We start from the raw sequence: 20262 nt of genomic DNA, 5'->3' as shown, positions 1-20262 counted from the left end.
ATGTTTCAGCTCAAAATACCCCATAGATTTTTTTTTATTCATTTTTTTAACTGCCTATTTTGGGGCATAATTAGAAATGAGCCGATTCAGGGTGTGTGGCCCTTTAAATCTCGTGCTCCACACCCACGGAGCTCGCGCTTGCCTTAAACAACATAAAAAAATGTTCAAACAGCTAATATAACCCTCAAAATGGATCTTTACAAAGTGTTCGTCATGCAGCATGTCTAATTGCGTAAGTACAGTGTTTATTTTGATGTTTACATTGATTCTGAATGAGTTTGAGGCTATGCTCCGTGGCTAACGGCTAATGCTACACTGTTGGAGAGATTTATAAAGAATGAAGTTGTGTTTATGAATTATACAGACTGCAAGTGTTTAAAAATGAAAATAGCGACAGCTCTCTTGTCTCCGTGAATACAGTAATAAACGATGGTAACTTTAACCACATTTAACAGTACATTAGCAACATGCTAACGAAACATTTTAGAAAGACAATTTACAAATATCATTAAAAATATCATGTTATCATGAATCATGTCAGTTATTATTGCTCCATCTGCCATTTTTTGCTATTGTCCTTGCTTGCTTACCTAGTCTGTTGATTCAGCTGTGCACAGATCCAGACGTTAATACTGGCTGCCCTTGTGTAATGCCTTTCATAATGTTGGGAACATGGGCTGGCATATGCAAATATTGGGGGCGTACACCCCGACTGTTACGTAACAGTCGGTGTTATGTTGAGATTCGCCTGTTCTTCTGAGGTCTTTTAAACAAATGAGATTTATATAAGAAGGAGGAAACAATGGAGTTTAAGACTCGCTGTATGTCTTTTCCATGTACTGAACTCTTGTTATTTAACTATGCCACGGTAAATTCAATTTTTGAATCTAGGGCACCTTTAAAACAACTGAGCTACAAAAAGTCTGGCTCAATTTAACTTACCAAATTTCAACAATGCACAATTTCTTTTCACTTTTTTCTCACAAGTTTTTCTTTACCTACAATGATGGTGAATTTTAAATAAAAAAATTGATGGGGCACATGTCTACTTAGTTTGATTTTAAAACAAGATAGATAATTAATTAATCTAGGGCTGCACACATGTCTAGGCACAGATCGACAGTGTGTAAATCTATTGGAAGACTTCTCCACAGGTTAAAAAAATAAAAAAGGAAAAGAAAAAAGAAAAAAAGAAAAGTCATTAAAACGTGTTTTCCGGTAATTGGTTGAGTGGGCCAGGAGCTAGAAATACTCGACATGTGAGGAATGGAGCATGCTGGTCATGTCCTATAGTGCGACATTGGTTAATAAAAAGACTCGTGTCACTGCAGGCTACCGGCGATGTGTGTTTCACCCTCCAAAGGTTTAGTGCACCAGCAATTTATCGGCCGTAAGGCAAAAGCCACTCAGTATTACCAGCCTCCCACACCACCCCCCAGCCTCCCTCTATCTAAATGAATGGCATGCAATCCATCGCCTCGGATCCATTCAATTTCAGAGGGTTTTCAAGCGCAAGTCATTTTCTGCACTTAATATCACGAATGAATGTTCCAGAGAGAGGAAGGAAGAGAGGGATGGGGGGGGGAAAGAAAATTTGGAATGTTATGTGAAGACTGACATGACAGATTAATCTTTGATGGTGACAGAACATATCAAATTACCTTTAGCACACCTGGACACCGAAAAAGGCGGTGTTTATTGGTTTTGATCACGTCAGGGGTCCACCTCTAAAGCCAGTTTCACCGGGTTCATGCTAATCCTGCATGTTTGGACTGGCTGAGTCCATAATACAAAGATACAATCTCCACACAAGCATAAGACTAAATTACTTCCAGCCAGATGATTATTAAAAACACACTGCCTCCCCTGGATCAGACTTTATCTCATCCGCCTAAAATAGACAGTTGTCATCTCAGGCAAATTATATGAAAATGAGGCGAGATAGCGACTGTTTGATCCGGCTTCCACAAGCTGTTAGAGCAGTAATTCCTGCCCCAAAAGAAGGCTTGTTTACCACACATTACAGGAATGAGGAATGAATGGCAAATTAGCTGTGTGAAAAATGAAAATAAGACATTAACAGTGTGAGGATTAGGCACGCCGTATACATATGTATGATTACAAATTAAAGGCTTTTCAGCTCTCCCCAGATCCCAAATGTAGTTATTTCGATGAAATGCATTATGAAATTGAATATTATTCAGGCACACACACACACGCAAATGAGCACACACACTAAAGTATCACTCCACGACCTCTTGGTGAAGTCCTCTCAGAGTCTTTGTGACTGTGCGAGGGGGACAGAGGGAGGTCTTAAAGGGCGACTTTAAACAGGGTCTTGTAGCTGCATTAGAATTCTAAGTATTTAAGTAGTGAGTATAAAGGAGGGTCCCGCGAGCCTGATCTCTCTAATCTACAAATGGCTCCTTGCTATTAAACTGCTAATTCTGGGGATTAAGGGATCCCTGAGAACACAATCCCCTTTCCCACTTTTTTGTGAGTTTGCTGAAGGTGTGGGTTTAAATATTAATGAGCTGGGAAAGGAAAGGTGGGGGGAGCAGAAATTAGAGGTGTGGAATTTCACTGGGAAAACTGTGAACTGCTGTTTTCCTCCCATACAGGATTTGCGCAAATAACAAGCATGGACGTATGTGTATGAAGAGTCTGCTAATTAAAGTATCAAACAAATATTTCAGGCAGCGTTTATGAGCACAATTTAACAGTCTAAACACAAAAAACCAAGCACACGCACGTGACGAGCAGAAACACGCCAACAAACCAACTGTGTTCACTGCACCGAGAGTGGTCCTGCCTCGCTGGCAGCTCAGAGAAGCAACAGCATTAAAATTTAAATAGCCAGAATGATGATGGGCCGAATTCTAACAGTTGCAGAGCACAGCAAAATGATTGCTGCTTCTTTCTATTTGTTTCTGGTCAGCTGCTCTACCCCGGTTGCTGCGGTGGGTCCCCGAACGTACACTGAGGTCTGTCTGCCTCTCCCACACACGGCGAAAAGGTCAGACGTGTTTCAGGACCAGCGTCTTTAACTTGGGAACAAGCGCTCGCTGATTTCCTGTCCTCTCACTGCCATTTCTAAACAATTGCATGATTTCAATTGAGAAAGAAAGAAAGAATAACTGAAGGAAGGAAGGAAATGAAAGAATGAAAAATACACACTGTGTCATACTGTCAATGAGCTATTGAATAGCATCTCACAATACTGACAACAGCAAATAAAATAATACTGTTCTTGATACGGACAGCAATAAAAAACTAGATTTGCATTTCCTGAAGGAAATACCAATGCTTGCAAAGCAGGAAAAAAATTGCGTTAAAGTTTTAGGCTTTGGATCTGCGTAAATGAAATACTGCTTTGCTGTTATAACGACAGTCAGCAAGTGTCTTGTTTCATGTTGGCTGTGTTTGTGCAATCGACACACAAAACAACACCATCTTAGCAGTGAAAATGTGGACATAGATGGTTAAAAAGAAAAACATTCAGAATACAGTATGCAAATATACTTAAGATTAATCGCAATTAACAATATAAGTCTAAGTAAATATAAAGTTTGCAAAATAGCTGTAATTTCCCACAAAACAAAGTCAAGAAGTTTGGGTTGAATTTATTGAAGAAATGTACAGTTAAAGGGGAAAAAACATATATATATATATATATATATATATATATATATATATATATATATATATATATATATATATATATATATATATATATATATATATATAATGTTTTTTCCCCCTTAACTGTACATTTCTGACAAACTTTTCAGTTAGGTCATTCTACTTATATATATATATATATATATATATATATATATATAAGTAGAATGACCTAACTGAAAAGTTTAAGGAATATTAATGCAAAAAACTGTGAATTCTCTATATATCCATTTATATGTTGTACGTTATGCAGTAAAAAATGGACAATAACTCACAAGAGAGACTGCATTATATATAAAGTGTATATTTGCAGTGTGTGCAGCTGTGTGTCTGATAGACAGTTTAAAATATCAGAACAAATCACAGACACACACCTCTGCACTTTTATAACTATAACAATTTTGCTGTTTGTAAAGCAATTCTAATAAGGTATAAAAAAGCCATTTCACTGATTGTCTATCACACAATGTCACAGGCGACTATTCATTTAGAGCCGGCGCTCTTTGAGGTCCCATGATCAAAGGATGACCCCATACAGAGCCTATTCATTAGGACGGCCTCTCCACCTTATCCAGTGTGCCAACACTGCTTCATGTTCTAATACTGAATTTCTATGCTGCTGGTTTTTCCTCATTACAAGTGCTATTATGAGGTATCTTTGCTTTGGAATCCAATTACTACACATGACATTAATTCCGACATAATTACCTGTGAGGTGTGAGCAGGGCACATTGAGGTGAAGTCGAACGAACGGGTGGCGAATGAGAGTTCGTGTCTAATAGGACAATCATTTGGACTAAATCTCATTATTGAATTAATGGAAGACGCTTGTTTTCAATCAGGCAAGAACAACAGGGCACGTGCTTTAATTCAATTAGATGTGCTTAAGGGTGAAAAGATCCTCCTCTCAGGAGAGGCTGCGGCAGTGTGGATTCGCTGAATCAAAGGACTCGTTTGAAAAAAGTTGCATGGTTTTAAAGGCGCTCGGAGAATCCTTAAATCAAACAGTGAAAAAGTGTTTTTCCATTCACTTTTTGTACAGAAGGGAACTGTGACGCATACGTTGCCACATCATTCTGTCAGAGACGTGGGGAGAGCGGGAACACGGCAGACCATTTCCATAAAACCAGCTGAGTAATCAACAGATCTCCAGTAAATGTGCATTCCATTTGGATCTGCTCGAAAGTTTTGGGAATTTATGAAAGTTCAAACTGATATGATGATGGAACAGCAGGGTCTAACTGATCAAAATGGGAACATATCCCATTTTGATCAGTCAAATGCAGTGATGTAAAGTAAACGGTGACTAGGATGTGAGGAAAAACACCTGCCTGTCTATTTAGGCTGTGTTATGACAGGCTGTCATTTCCCTCATTTCAGAGATATGTGAGAAAAGAAGGGTTTATTCTTTCTTTTTTTAATTGACTGCTCAAAGTTTCAGTTTTCATTTCTTAATCGCTCGAAAGCCTGAAAAAAAGACTTTAAAATGAAACATTGCATCTCCCTTGCACCAAATCCAAAATATTACACAGCCTCGGTCAATGTTTTTATTGAGTCGTCACCAGAAAAAATCTGAACCGACTCCCAGCGACATTGTAACACAAGATGCTAATAAGCACAATTTACAATCCAAATAAATCAACAAAAGCACATGGCAGCTCTGCAAGCTTGTCACTGACCAGTGGAGAACACTCCGAATTAAATTAAAAGAAAAATGGAAGATGAAGACTAGAAAGACTGATGAATTTGCATCTTTTCCAGTATTTTGCTATTATTCAATTGCTTTTTAAAATACACTGTATGTTATAAAGCTTCCAAAAAGAACAACTTCTAGCGCTAACCATATCCACACACACAAAAAAGTAAAGATTTCATCAATTTAAAATTCCCTGATACTGTCTTATAGCTCTAATCACCAGTGCTCTCACAGAGAAAGAACAAGATGGTAACAGACTGATATCATTGAAAAATATCCTCCACCTACTTGAAACAATTAGCTTGAGGTGAGAAGAACGAACTGAAAAAAGGGCTGAGACTGGCATTGCGTATCTCTCTTTGACCAGGTTTCTCCAGCTCCTTCCTCAATGCCTCTAGCATCTGTCCCGTTGGTTCTCGCTTGCTTCCTGCTCCCAAAACCAAACAGTAGGATATTAAAAAGGCTTTAAGACAAACATACCCAAACTGAAGGCCTGCAGATAGACCCCATTAGGCCAGTGGAGCAGCCAGCTGGAAAAAGAAAACCTCAGTTGGCCTTGCGAGACCTTCTGAGTGTGGTGAACTAGTGAGTTCAGTGGCAAGCACTAAAAGTGACATATAGTGGCCTTTCTATTTGCACTTGGCTAAATGACAGGGGAGGGTATTTTACACTGCATTGCATGTTTTTTTCGAATGAATCTAGACATTTGTAACCATAATTCAGAGACTGACCATCTAAAAGACATTTTAGATGGAGCCGTTTTCCAACAGCACATATATCTTACACTAAACAGACACTGATATCAGTAAAAAAGTTCTACTATTTCTAGAGTTTACAACTACACAACAATTCAAAAGTTTGGGACCTGTAAGATGTTTTAATGTTTTTAAAATTTGAAGTAAAAACAGTAATACTGTGAAATATTATTGCAATTAAAAAAAACAAAAAACTGTTTTCTATTTTAAATATATTTTAAAACGTAATTTATTTCTGTGATCTTCAGTGTCAAATGATCCTTCAGAAACCATTCTAATATGCTGATTTGATGAATTAAGAAACATTTCTTAATTTTGAAAACAGTGGTATTGTTTAATGTTTTTGTGGAAACCATGATAAATTTTATTTCTGGATTCTTTGAATAGGAATTTCAAATTTCAATAAAATCTTTTTATAAATCTATTTTTTTAATAAATATAAATCTTTTGGAACATTTTAAAGGTCTTTATTGCCACTTTTGAATCATTTCATGTGTCCTTGCTGAATAAAAGTATTAATTTAAAAAAATAAAAATAAAAATCTTAGTGACCCAAACTTTTGAACAGTAGTGTACATTGTATGTTAACTCTCTCCTGTTCTATTTTTCATAGTTGCGATTCTCTTTTGGACCATTTTTTGGATGTTAAAATACTTTCTCCTTTCCCAGTTTAATCAGGAAACACTATAGGGCACATTAACATGGACTAAATTGATGCAATGTTGCATGTTCTCCCTGTCTTGGTTTGCTTTCACAGGGTAATATTTCAAAATGGACCAGAATTGGTAACAGTGACAGAATTACATCACAGTAACCCACAGCTTGTGTTTCCAAAGATACATCAGATATACATACACATCAGATGTCTATATTGGTTGGTTGGTTGGAGTCGGATTGCATTGTCACCAAAAGCAAACTGTTCCAGAGTTTGCTTGATCAGGAGACCCTGATTGTTTTAGTGCAAATCCAAGAGTGACTGCCATGTTAATATGCCTAAACAAACCAAACAAATGGAGAAAACACACATATTTCTAAACAATCATTAACAATCACAAAATTTGATATAAAATAAAAAAAAATTGCTTCAGACAACTATATTGTGACAATACAGAATTCATGTCCTAAACTACAGCAAACATTCTAAATGATTGGGAAAGATAACAGCTAGATTAACAACTAGATTATCACTTCAGAAGATTAGATAATTGTTATATTTACAGCACTATAATTGTGCTATTCAGATTCAGGTGAAGTCTGCACATAACACAAGTCCACACACACAGGCTGTGAACTGAGACACGTCAAGCTGTGGGAGTCTGGGAACAAAGGGGCAGGGAATAAAAGAGCCAACACACTTCAAACAGCACATCCCTTTCTGCATGACCTGTACACGCCAGAGAGCAAAGACAGAGCGAGAATGTGAGCAAAAGATGGGAGGGAGGGTGATATAGAGAGAAAAGCATGCGAGAACTGCCAGCGGGAGTTGAGGTTTTTCTCTCGAGCGTCGTCTTGTAAAATTCACAGGGAATTGATTGTAAGTTTGGTGCTTGTGCTCTGAGTGGGCACAGGGTGTGAAAACGCTCTTATTTCTCCCATTCCCTTTGACACTGTCGCTTGATTTGCACCATAAATCCCCTCAGATAGGTCAATAACCTATAACGTTAATGTCAGTGTCCTGCCATTAGTTTTACAGTCTGTGTGTCCCCTCTGTATCTTAATGACCCATGGCTGGCAGAGCAACAGCTGTACCTGGATCTGTACTAAACTCTTCACCCCCCAAGAGTGCTTCCTTTATCCGTCCCTCACCATGAGCTGTCCAGAAGTGTCATTCCACTCAAACTGAAGAGTAATGTCAAAAAAATTATTTTCATTTAACATCATTGTATTACGTTTCAAACTGCAATGTGTTAAACTGACTTGAAACTTTTTGGCTCAACTCAATATTTTCATTTTGAAAGAACATGTTTCAATTAAGTAGTCCAAAAATAACATTTGATGCTTGTTCAATTTACTTAAGTAAATGAAGTTAATCCAACACAATTCTTTTCAACCACATTACTTAAGGCTACATAAACAGGATTTCCCCTTCCCATTATGCTTTGCACAGGGCTGGATAGGGAGAGTAAATGTTGAAATAAAATGTTATTTTATGCATTTTTTGTTATCAGGATGATACAATTAGGAGACATGTTAATGCTTAATGTTCTTTTATGTTTATATTTATATGTTAGAGTTTTTGGGGTTTACCGTTGTGGTAAAGTGTAGAGCATGTGCTGGGGTGAGGACCTGCTAACAACAATTAAAGTTGTTTTTATAATAAAAAACAACTATTTTGGGCATGCCATGGATGTAACAAAACCACCTTCTGGCTAACACCTAACAATAAGAATCTTAACACAAAAGAACATATTTTTAAAAACGTTTCACCCGTTTTTTCTTCTTCTTTTTTTCATCATTATCAAAAACAACATTGGACCCCACTGACTTTCATTGTATCGACAACACAAAATATTTTGTGCGTGACTTGATCAAATCTTGTTTTGAAAGGGAGTAAAGTCTGCTGGAGATTTTAGGATGATAAATGATGGGTCCCATTTTCTCACCACTTGTTTACTATCTAATAATTCCACAGTTGTGTTCCACAGAAGAAAGCCATATAGGTTTAGAAGTGACATGTTAAGTGTGAGTAATTTTTTTTTAATTTTCATTTTGGGATGAACTATTACTTTTAGTTTCGCAATTAATGTAAGTCAAAAAGCGATCAGATTATCTTATTCAACAATCTACACCCTCATTAAACTTCTTCGGCTCACATTTTCTTCGGCCAACATCCTCCCTAATAAGTCAACTGTCTGAGTGTGCTGATTCAGGAATTTTTTGAGTAATTATGCCCATTGTTTTACGTTAATTTCACAATCTCTTTCTCTGCGCACCACTTGGCTCGATGGCCGGAGGATGCAGAAGCCCTCTGTGTGACCTGGCTCCTCCGTTCCTGAGCCTGACCACACAGCACTATTGATCCCTGGATCCGAAGCTCTTCACTCTGCGTCTGCAGCCGGGGGGATCTGCAGGGGGCCACTGATCTCTCGCACTTCTCCTTTCATTCCCACAGTCCATTAGAAAGGTGTCAGGCATTAAACTGTGGAGGGGATAATGCCTTAAACTCACACCTTCAGAAAGAAGGAGAACGGAGGAAGACGAGAGAGCAAGATAATGGAGCGTCCCTATAATGACCTTTTTCTTGGGAAACCCTGTGTAAACATAACTAATGTAATAGCAAAGGGTGATAAGAGCGAGCAACCATGTCCTCTTTCTGTTTTTCCTTCTCTTTCTCTTTACTATCTGCAGAACAGCATGATTCTCTTTGGCTCACAGATCCCTTTTGTAGTCGGTGAAGAAATCCCTCTCCTGCTCTGCTGTTTAATGGTCTTATCTGCAGCGAGGAGAAGATTAGGCCGTGACGGGCGTGTAAGAGCCAGCGTGAGGCGGCGGGATTACACATGATGGTGGGAGGACCTGGGAGGAGCCGCAGGGACCTGTGTGCTGATAGTGAGGCCCCCAGGGGCTCGGGGAGGTGGATACGAGGTTGTAGCTGATTCTGATTAACCTGACCATTGCAATGTGTGTCCGACCATGATGCTACTGCTTCACATTTTCAATGACAGATGAAAGAAAAGCTGGAGAGAAAAGTTGCGAGGCAAGAAAGCAGAAAGTGGGTGAACCTGCATTCTTCATCTTCTCTCACTGTAAATGAAGCATAGTGCCTTCCACAGTTAAATCACACAATCAATATTTGATTATATATATATATATATATATATATATATATATATATATATATATATATATATATATATATATATATATATATATATATATATACACATACATACATACATATATGTATATATGTATATATATATTAAATACCCCTCTAAAGTAATGCATTACAGTGTTATTTCTGTAATCTTTATATGCTATTATAATATTTATTAATATTTTGAATTCACTTTTTCCCTTGCCAGCATTTTTTTAAAGGCCCACTGAAGTGTCTTGGAACGCGCAGAATTATTCAATGTGTTGATGTTATTTAAACTGAAACAGGAAGACAGGGCGGGACATATCGAACAGCTCCTCCCCTTTTTTGAAATAGCCAATAATGTTAAGTTTATATCACAACTATTGAGCTTGGTAAAGCCTCAGTTTCCTTCTAATCGCGAACCATTTCTCCTCCTAATCTCCTCCATATTGCTTTAAAATACAGCATTCTGAATTAAAATGTGCCACTATGTGCCACTCACCATGTAGAAAATAGTAAAGGGGATGATACACCATAGACTGTAAAAAAATATGAACGTAGTGTCTGTGATGTCCCGTAGATTTCTGAAGAGCATTTTTTAAGCGAAAATGAGGCCGCTGCCATCTTAGCAGTGCGTCACCACACATCACTCCCGGATAAATGAAAATGGGCAAAGAGGCGGGACATGGTTGGAACTGAGGTGCCTGGTGACTGTAACCATGCCCACCTAGCTCGACGTGATCATGTTAGCAGGAGCTATCTATCTATCTATAATATTAATAAAGATAAGTTATATAATTAGAACATTCTAAAGGTTTACTGTCAATATACAGTCTTTTTTACAATAAAGATGCTCCAGCACCAGTAATATTGTAATTTGTGTCGGGTTTGAAAATTAAAACAGGCAAAATCATAAAGGGACTTCATACCTTTATAATGAAACAGTGATCGCGAGATGAATCCAATCCGTCGCATGAGTGTCCATTGAAAAACAAACAACAGCACTTTTTGTCCACAAAAGCATTAAATCCATTTAATATTGATATATTGTACATTGTTTGCATCAAATTTCTTCTAAATGATCTGCTTTCAATCATTGTTTTTCAAGAAATTATTCAATCTTAGCAGCATTTATGTTGTAAAACTGTATATGATCGTATATATCTCACAAACAAATGAGCCCGCGTCCAAAGTATAATTTTTCAAAATGCAGCAGATATAATTATAATATCCAAGCAGTTTTGTCGGATTTTGTGGTGTCTTGGGGCATATATTTTCCAGGCATTGTCATTGTAGTAAATCTCACAAACAAAACTTTTAGCCAATGCCAAGACGATCCAACAACGTGTGTTCTGTTTATCTTCCGCATGCATGCAGATCTACACAGACGCACATCTGTCTTGAGTCTCGACCATTAACGCAGTAAGTCATATTATTTTATAATTGTATAAAATAATCCAGAAAAAAGCACAAACATGGCAGAGATGGCAAATTCAGTGGCTGGAATTAGCTGAAGTGAAGTGACGGCTCACAGACAGCAGCGGCAATCGACCTGTCACTCAAGTGACCACGCCCTTAATTATGCAGAACTTTAAGGCTTAATATAATTTAAACGGATGAGTTATAAAAAAAAATTCACCCCCCTCAGAGTTGTCATGAAGGGCAAAATTAGCTGTATAGACCAAAACCACAATTTGAACCAGGCTGTAAACATGTTTTTTTCTGCTGTAAAGTTGGCCGTTTTAACATGGGGGTCAATGAGATTCTGCTCCTTTTGCAGCCTATGGCCATTCAATGAATTGCAGTTTAAGTCACTTCTGTATTGGCTTCAAGAGAAACTGGGGGGAGGTTGCCGCTTGTGATACACGGGGCAACTTTTTGAGCAATGTTACCGAGGAATGTCACCCAGTGATGATGCTTGGGCACTTTCCCATTGAAAATGGGCAAAAAATCTCTATCTGGATACTTTAGATCGAAATTTGTTTCCCATTCCCAATGGGAAAGTGCCCAAGCATCATCACTCAGTGACATTCCCCGGCAACATTGCTCAAAAAGTTGCCCTGTGTATCATCACCTTAAATCTGTGAACAAGTGACCAATTTTAGCCACAGCTAAAATTGGGTCTATTTATAATGTGGGTGGCGGGACGATTCTAGAGAGCATTTGATTTGACAGAAAATCTGATGAGAAGCTGAAGTGCAGCATGATGTCATCAAAATTGTTCGATCCATATTGGCGGAAGTGAGAAACTGCAAGTTTTGAACACTTATATCTTCTAAATATGAATTTTGTCATTGCTTTGGAACCCACAAGTTTTTAGATAAAAGTAAGGCTAACATATTCATACTAAAAGCCAGAAAAACGTAAATTTTGATTTCATGGTGACTCTAAAAAAAAAAAAAAATTCCAGCCACCACCAGCATTTTTGATCATTTTCACAAAAGTTTCATGGCCCCCAGAATATTTGGTTATATGAATATCTGAAAAAAAAAAAAAGCTGAGAAAATCACATTTTTTTTTCAAAGACTACAACGCGCATAAGCAATGCTTTTATCTCGTTTTATCTCTGCTTCTTTTTTGCCTGTTTTGATCCGACGATTCAGTACTCTTTTTGAAGATGCGTAATAGCTCCCCCTACCGTATAACAGTGAAAACACACAAAGCCGGAAATTTATGTCAAAGGAAAGCGTTGTCTCACAAATGACGGAAAATTCCATGAATGGTGGCAAAAGAGTTAAAGGAATAGTCCACTTTTAAATACACTTTTCCTGATAAATTTTCTCACCCCCATGTCATCCAAGATATCCATGTCTTTCTTTCGTCAGTCGAAAAGAAATGAAGGTTTTTGAGGAAAACATTCCATGATTATTCTCCTTATAGTGGATTTCAATGGCTACCAACAGATTGAAGGTCCAAATGTCAGTTTCAGATCAGCTTCAAGGGCTTTAAACGATCCCAGATGAGAAATAAGGGTCTTATCTAGCGAAACGATCGGTCATTTTCGAAAACAATACAACCGTTTATGCTTTATAAACAAAATATCGCCTTGAACGTACTTTCCGCTTCCGCATTCTTCATAACGCTTACGCTGAATGTCCTACGCCTTCCCTATTCAACTTAAGGTAAAAAACTAAACTGGCGCCGCGTTCGTTCCGTAAGTAGAATAGGGAAGGCGTAGGACATTCAGCGTAAGCGTTATGAAGAATGCGGAAGCGGAAAGTACGTTCAAGGCGATATTTTGTTTATAAAGCATAAACGGTTGTATTGTCATTGAAATCCACTATAAGGAGAAAAATCCTGGAATGTTTTCCTCAAAAACCTTCATTTCTTTTCAACTGACGAAAGAAAGACATGGATATCTTGGATGACATGGGGGGGAGTAAATTTATCAGGAAAAGTGTATTTATAAGTGGACTAATCCTTTAACTCTTATTTTTTATTTTCAGTTTTTATTTTAATTTTAGTTCAACTTCAATTAATTTTCTTACATGCTTTTGTCCTATTCATATGTTTTTGGGTGTGTTTTTAAAATTTCTACTTGGCTTTATTTTATTGTATTTTATTTCAGTTTTAGTTTTAGTAATTGTAGTCCTTCAACAAACTTGTTTTATTTCCGTTTTTAACTTTTTATATTTTGTTTAAGTTTTATTTCAATTAAGGGAAATGATTTCTAATAGTCTTAACAATACCACTGATGCATAAAGTGGATAAAATTATTAAATTATATTTAAAAATGAATATATTGTTATTTACACAAAAATAACATTTTATGTATTTTTGTAGCGGCATTTAAAGGGATAACTCTTAGAAAAAGGACTATTGTTAACAAGGTAAATAATACACAAATTTAATTTTAAAGTTTAAGAATACACTACTGACAAACAACTTCCCTTCTTTTTATTTCCAAACTATTAGTAAGCTATATTCCTGGCCCTTACATGGTCTCGCCCATGGGAGAAAGAAAGAGAGAGAGGGGAAGTGAGATGAAGAAAGTGATTGAGTGAGGGACAGATGAGGCCAGAGCGGATCACATTGGATGCTGAGTTGTTGGCAACTGGGGTGACAATATTGCACTCGACTTAAAAATACAAACAGCCAAGGGGTCAACAATAATGACTTTACAGAAACCAAGACTTGCACGGCATGCATTTGTAAATGTCACGGCTGAAAATAGCTGCTCTACAGAAAAAAGAAAAGAAAAGAACAAAGGATTAACAAAAAAGATTGTGTTACCGTAGGTCACTCTGTTAGAGCTACTGTCCCAGCTCCTACACCAGACTGAAAAAAGTTTTAGTGGCTGTCAGACGGCGGCTGGATGAAATGAACACACGATAAATGTTACAGGACCCACATTATGCAACTAGAGAACACAGATCAATTAAAGTGGTGACAAATTAATGCAAGCATTTCATTTAGCAACATGACACTGTCGGCAACCGCTCTCCTCTCCGAATTACATGGCTGATAGACGCTGCTTCCGAAAGCCACTGCTTGATTACGCAATGCTGTGAAGGAAAGCATGGCTTTTCCATGGATAAAACTTTTTGTATCTACAGTATGTGAACAAGTATAAAGTGCCCTTTTTTACTGCAAATTTTGTATGCATGCATCATTTTTAGCAGTTGAAAACATGTCAAAGGAGGACTGTGTACCACAGTTTACACCAAAATACTTAATGATCAGTCGGGGGCTTTACATCCAGGCTAAATTTACAGCTGCCCTACAGGTGTAAAAATACCAGTACATTGGAAGTAAGATAATATTACAATAATAAAAAATAACAATGAAAATAAAATGAAATAAAATGTTTTGTTTACAACCCGTAAACACGAGTTGGTAAATATATATATAAATTAATATTATTATTTGTTTTAGTGATTTTTTTTTTTTTTTTTTTTTTTAAAAAGGATAAAACAAGCTAAAATGTATCAAGAAACGTAAAATTTCACAACAACAGAGGTACTGGTATCATGACACCCTACAGAAAACAAAACATTTGGTGATGTGGAACACACAATACTATACCAAGAGCCGAGCTCATTAAAAGTAAATGGCAAAGGTTGTTTAGGGCTAGGCCTTGCTTGGGGGGCATAAAAATAGGCCATAGTGCCATTTCAAACCAGACACAAGCTCTATGCTCTTCCATTTCTACACATGCTCCTTGAAAAACATGTCCCTTGCTCTGAGCTCTCAATTATTTATTACTGAACAGACACAGCAGCACTTCTCCCCCGTCTTCCTTTGCTTTTTTCATTATCATTCTACTGTAATACTATCACTAAACCCATAACTGTTCAGTAAATTCACAGTTCACACTGTCCTTATTGAAAGTGTGAGAAAAACAGTCTATTTGTCCACAGACATTCACACCTTCTCATCTACTCTGAGCCCAGAATTTGGAATAATACTTCTAAAAGCACACACACAAAGCAGCAAACACACACGAAGAGCTATCTGTCATCAGAAATAAGCGTCAGTCTGCCTGTGTGAGCTAATCAGTTACAGGATGTCTGACAGGGGTAAATTTTATCTCTCTTCTCACCCGGGCCATCAGAAAGTAAGCTCAGATTAGATTAAGCACGTCTGCGAGTTTCATTCTAAGAGAACAGGCCCCCGTGGCCCCCGTGACACAGCCTGTACCGTCTGCGCGAGGGTACGCGGCAGCCGCGGAGGCCCTCTGCCCCGCGCTGGGCCGGATGAGACTGGAGTGATGAAGGGGAATGATTAATGGGCAGTCGGTGCTATCAAAGAGCACAGCCAGCTCAAAAGATGAGAGATTGCTTTCTGACGATCATTAAATCCTGGTTGCCACATCTACGAGTGCGCACTTTTCATCTGGCCCCTGACGGGGAGAGAGGGAGCGCCGTGTGGCCAAGAGAACGGGGAGCAGTTTTATGGCGGAGGAAGGTTTCCTGTATGCTAAAAGCCCATTTTCAGCACAGTGTGACATTGCCGGTGTCGTAGTATCTTTCTTTCATCCCCTCACCTCCTCATTATTTTCAGAGGTGCAAGTAAGGGGCCGTTCAGAATTAGGGTATCGTGTTTATAAAAAGTTGACGTTATTTTTACTAGATGCGGCATCTCATGGTACGAGATGCTAAAAACCAACAGACACGTTGAAACGATCAATAACATCAGTCTAGCATGTTAAAAAACTATTAAAAAACAACTGAGATTAAGACCCAAAGTGACAAGACTGAAAATGTGCCATTCAGCCATTTCAGGTTTTTAAAAAGTTGTAAAGTTATAAAATATGGCATCTCACGTTACGAGATGCTAAAAAAACAACAAGACACGTAGAAATGATCAATAAAGTCAGTCTTTTACGTTTAAATAAAAAAAAAAACTAATAAAAAAATGATTAAAAAGAACTGAGATGGACTCAAAGCAACAAAAAAGACTCAAAACGTGCCTTCAGTATGAGAATGTTAGGTTTTTAAAAAGTTGAAGTTGCTTTTACTACTTGATGCGGTATCTGGTATGAGATGCTAAAAAAATGAGACACTCATGACTCAGACGAATATTGAAATGATCGATCAGTCTAGCACATTTAAACAACATATAAAGATAAAAAAAATATCTAAAGACTGTTAAAAAAAACTCAAAATGTGCCTTTCAGTATGACAATTTAAAGGGATAGTTTACTCAAAAATTAAAATTCTGTCATCGTTTACTCACACTTCTCATTCCAAACCGGTGTGATTTTTTTTTCATCTGTAAAACACAAAAGAGCAATGAAAAAAGGTATTTTTTTTGGCCTTACAATAAAAGTCCAACTATTTTGGACCCCAGTCATTATATGGACAAAACCAATACTTCCGAATGTTGTTTTTTGTGTTCTTCACACAGGTTTGGAACAACATGATTATTTTTGGGTGAACTATTCCTTTGAAAGCTGAACATTTTACATGGAACAAGACGCTAAAAACAATGAAAGGTATAAGAATGGTCAAAGTTATCTCCCAAGTGCATGTTTACATGGAAAAAAGATTCACATGAAAAAGACCCCTAAAACTCTTCACTCACTGAAAATGTGGCAAAAACATACCTTTCTACTAGTTACAAGTATAATAATGGGATGGATGTACCCAACAAACAAGTGCTATGAAGGTCTATCAAAACACATAAATAGCAAAGCATTTAAACCCCTCTATAGGGACTTAATAATGAAACGGTGAACGTACATCCCCTTTTCGCTGTGTGAGTTTGAACACTCCCCATCAGTGAGCTGAGAAATTGCCAGAGCTATGCAGAATCAGGTCATATGATCCTCTGTCCTCAAAAAAGACCATCAATACTATCCATTCTGAACAGCCACGGCTGAATACTCATCTCCTCCAGGACCAGCACTGCGGAACAAGGCCCTTCGGAGTGGAGGAAAATTAAACACTGCTCCGACTGAAAGCAAATAATACAAAGCAGTAACTGAGTGAGAGAAAAATCTGTGTATGTATTTAGGTGGAAGAGATAAACTTAGAGGAAGTGTAGGAAAAGAGAGAACAAGATAAAGGAGGAGACAGGCTTATCGCATACTACAAGCACACAGTCTTATCCCAGCAGGTCCAGGGTTGAGGAAATATGGAGAAACAATGGCATAAAGGCCAACCTGATGGGCGGCGGAGGCGTTACTCACCCAAAAGTACATCATCATTTCGGCCAGAGGCAGGTGGGCACTCGCAGATGGAAATCGGATGAGGGGTGGGCACAGCGCTGGCCGCCTGGGTCAGATTCTTGGTGCTTGAAAGTCCTTAGCTCTTTCCAGATCAGTCCAGAAAGAAAGAAAAAACAACAAGTTGAAGCAACAACTGTTGACACTATAAAAAAAAAAACGATCTAGTCAACAGGAAAAAGAGGAATAGGCAAAGGCGCTGCTGTCTCCGCTCTTCAGTTTCCTTTCACTTTCCACTCTTTCTTTCTTCTTCCTATAACCACATAAGTGGCTTTCTTCACGTCATTCACTCTGCACGTCTTCTGCTCCGTGTCGTTCTGTTCAGGGTCTTATTGGCGGGTGGGAGAGTTCTAGAGCGGGCACTCCAGGAGGTGTTTGGCAGCTGTTCCCAGCATTCCTTCAGTGAGGCTGTGTTCCTCCGCAGGGAGAGGAGTCCATTGACACTTCAGGCACTGATACAGCCACGGAGCAGCTCAGCATCCGAGCGCAGAGGGGAGGGGAGGGGAGGAGAAGAGCGTTTGCTTTCCTGGCTGCTGCTGCTGATGTTGCGACGGCTGCCGAGGGAAGCCGGCTAGTGGTGAGGATTGAGAAGACCGTAGGAGCGGTTCTTTCCTCTCGCTTGGTTTCGATGCTCAGCTAACGTACATGAAAAGTCATGCAACGTGACAACGAGGCAACAAAGACCTACCGGAGTGGGGCAAACGGGGGGAAAAAGCGTAAGTAAACTAGGTAGGGCGAGTCGGAATGCAACGTAATGCCTTTTGCTCTTTCATGTGTCTGTCTGTCTTTCCTTTCTTTCTTTTTTCTCACCAATCTTTTTCTCAGTGATAGAGAGGGAGCGGAGGCTGGGATTTCAGTAGGAGAGGGGCTTGCAGGATTCCGGCTGTGGTTTCAGCCAATCAGGAGTCGGAGTGCGCCGGTGGAGAGCAGGGGGAATCGCTTGACAGGTTGCGTGCCATGAGAACTGGGCTGCTCTTTTTGGTACCTTTTTTTGGTGCGCGTGAGAGCGCAAGACTTGTTTGTGTGTGTATGTGTGTGTGTGGTTTGAGCGTCTAAGTGCATGCGTACACAGCCATATGCCTTTCGGGAGGCTGGATGGGGGTGGGGGGGTTACGCTGCCATTTAACATCTCAGCTGTCTCAGCAATTTCAAACACACACTGCCAACAAGCAGCTACAGTGTTCTTAAATATTAACCTCTACGCTGTTGCACGTTCATATTTGGATTTGAGACAAAGCTAATTTTGTTCTCAGTTCATTTTGATTAGAACAAAGCATGTCAGGAGTGACACTGTCAGAGAGAGTTCACATTTTCCATCGTGCTTTGGAATATTTTATCTGTGCCGCAAATCAATGCAAGAACGGGTGTATCAGATAATTATAAGTCTTACATATTACTTTTTGCTTATAAATGTACACACCTTCTTCTGTAAAATTAATCTACAAGATGTTTAGCATTTGAAGAAAAATTAGATCAATTCTTATAAATGAAATCATTAAAATGTTTTTTTTTTGTCTGCCCTGAACAAGTTGCATAAATTGTATTGAAGCATATTCCACAAGACAAAATATTACACAAATAATGTCGTTTAAAAGTTACCTTTGGCAATACACAACATTAAGAACAAAAGTGTTAAACAGGATAATGTAGATAATTTCAGTTATTATTTAGTCTTGCTGATTATATATAAATATCTGTTATGTTAATATGGACAGAATTTAATATAAGAAAATTGCATTTTTATGATCTTTTATTTTTCTGCAGAGGAAGGATTGTAATCTGAAAATATGTGCCTTTTTCATATTGAGTTTTCACAGGGAAGTGATAAAAGTATCTCAAGTTGCATTAAAAAACTGTCTCATCAAATCCTGAAGTCTATTTCAAGTCGGTATCATAAATAAGTCAAAAAAGAGGGGCTCATGACATGACTGATCTTTACTGTTCACTGTTTTTTAACAATATGAAGAGGGTTGAAGAAAAATGGCTGAAAGAGAAAATTATTTAGAAGCCTGAGCATATTTGAGCATCACGCAATAAAACATAACAAAAAAGGAATATGTTAAAGGTGCACTATGCAGAGAAAAGTATAGACACGTACACAAATGCCTCTCAATCACTACTTATGATCCACTAGAAGTGTGTGGTGGTGTTTGTGTCTACAGAGGCGCCACCCTGTGCCTGTATGTTCTTATTTTCTGCTTGTTTTGCTGTGTTTGGGATGTTTCTGGGCTGCAGCCTCTGGTCAGTGTGTGTGTCACCCTAGCCAGTAACACAAAAACAATTCACCAATGTTGCAATTGCCTTGTTGACTGCTATCTGTAACTTGACAGATTACTAGGCATTGTAATAACGTTTTATGATGACGTAATTATTGTTTATTTGCGAGTTAGCCTGAAGATGGTTAAACTCGCTCTCAAATTATAACCATATAACTGTCCATTCATATACACAAAAAATGCATGATAAATAGGCTACAACATTTAAGTTGGTTGGGCCGAGTGTGCAACAGAGAAGATGTCAGAGGAGAAGGTGTGTGCACAAGGAGGGGCCACGTTTGAATGCTGTGTTTACAAACAGAAACTGAAAATTTCTGCATAGTACACCTTTAATATCACAAGCAAATAAAACTGAAACTAAACTAAACATTATTCTGCAATTTTCCT

At 38.2% G+C, this 20262-nt stretch overlaps 1 protein-coding gene across 7 annotated transcripts in view; it reads right to left on the bottom strand.

Annotated features, from left to right (window-relative positions):
• Positions 1–20262, bottom strand: part of rbfox3a (RNA binding fox-1 homolog 3a) — a 431990-nt gene that overhangs the window by 114385 nt on the left and 297343 nt on the right. Inside the window, exon 2 of one of the 7 annotated variants that reach the window (XM_048170910.1) lies at positions 17564–17684. The exons of the other annotated variants lie outside the window; for them this stretch is intronic. Coding sequence (XP_048026867.1) covers positions 17564–17581 — 18 coding nt within the window. The 5' untranslated portion in view covers positions 17582–17684. The remainder of the gene's footprint in view (positions 1–17563; positions 17685–20262) is intronic. 7 annotated transcript variants of the gene reach the window in all.

Source organism: Megalobrama amblycephala, linkage group LG20 (genome assembly GCF_018812025.1).
Source record: "Megalobrama amblycephala isolate DHTTF-2021 linkage group LG20, ASM1881202v1, whole genome shotgun sequence".
In the NCBI taxonomy this organism is placed as follows: domain Eukaryota; kingdom Metazoa; phylum Chordata; class Actinopteri; order Cypriniformes; family Xenocyprididae; genus Megalobrama; species Megalobrama amblycephala.
This window is presented reverse-complemented; position numbering and strand designations above follow the sequence as displayed.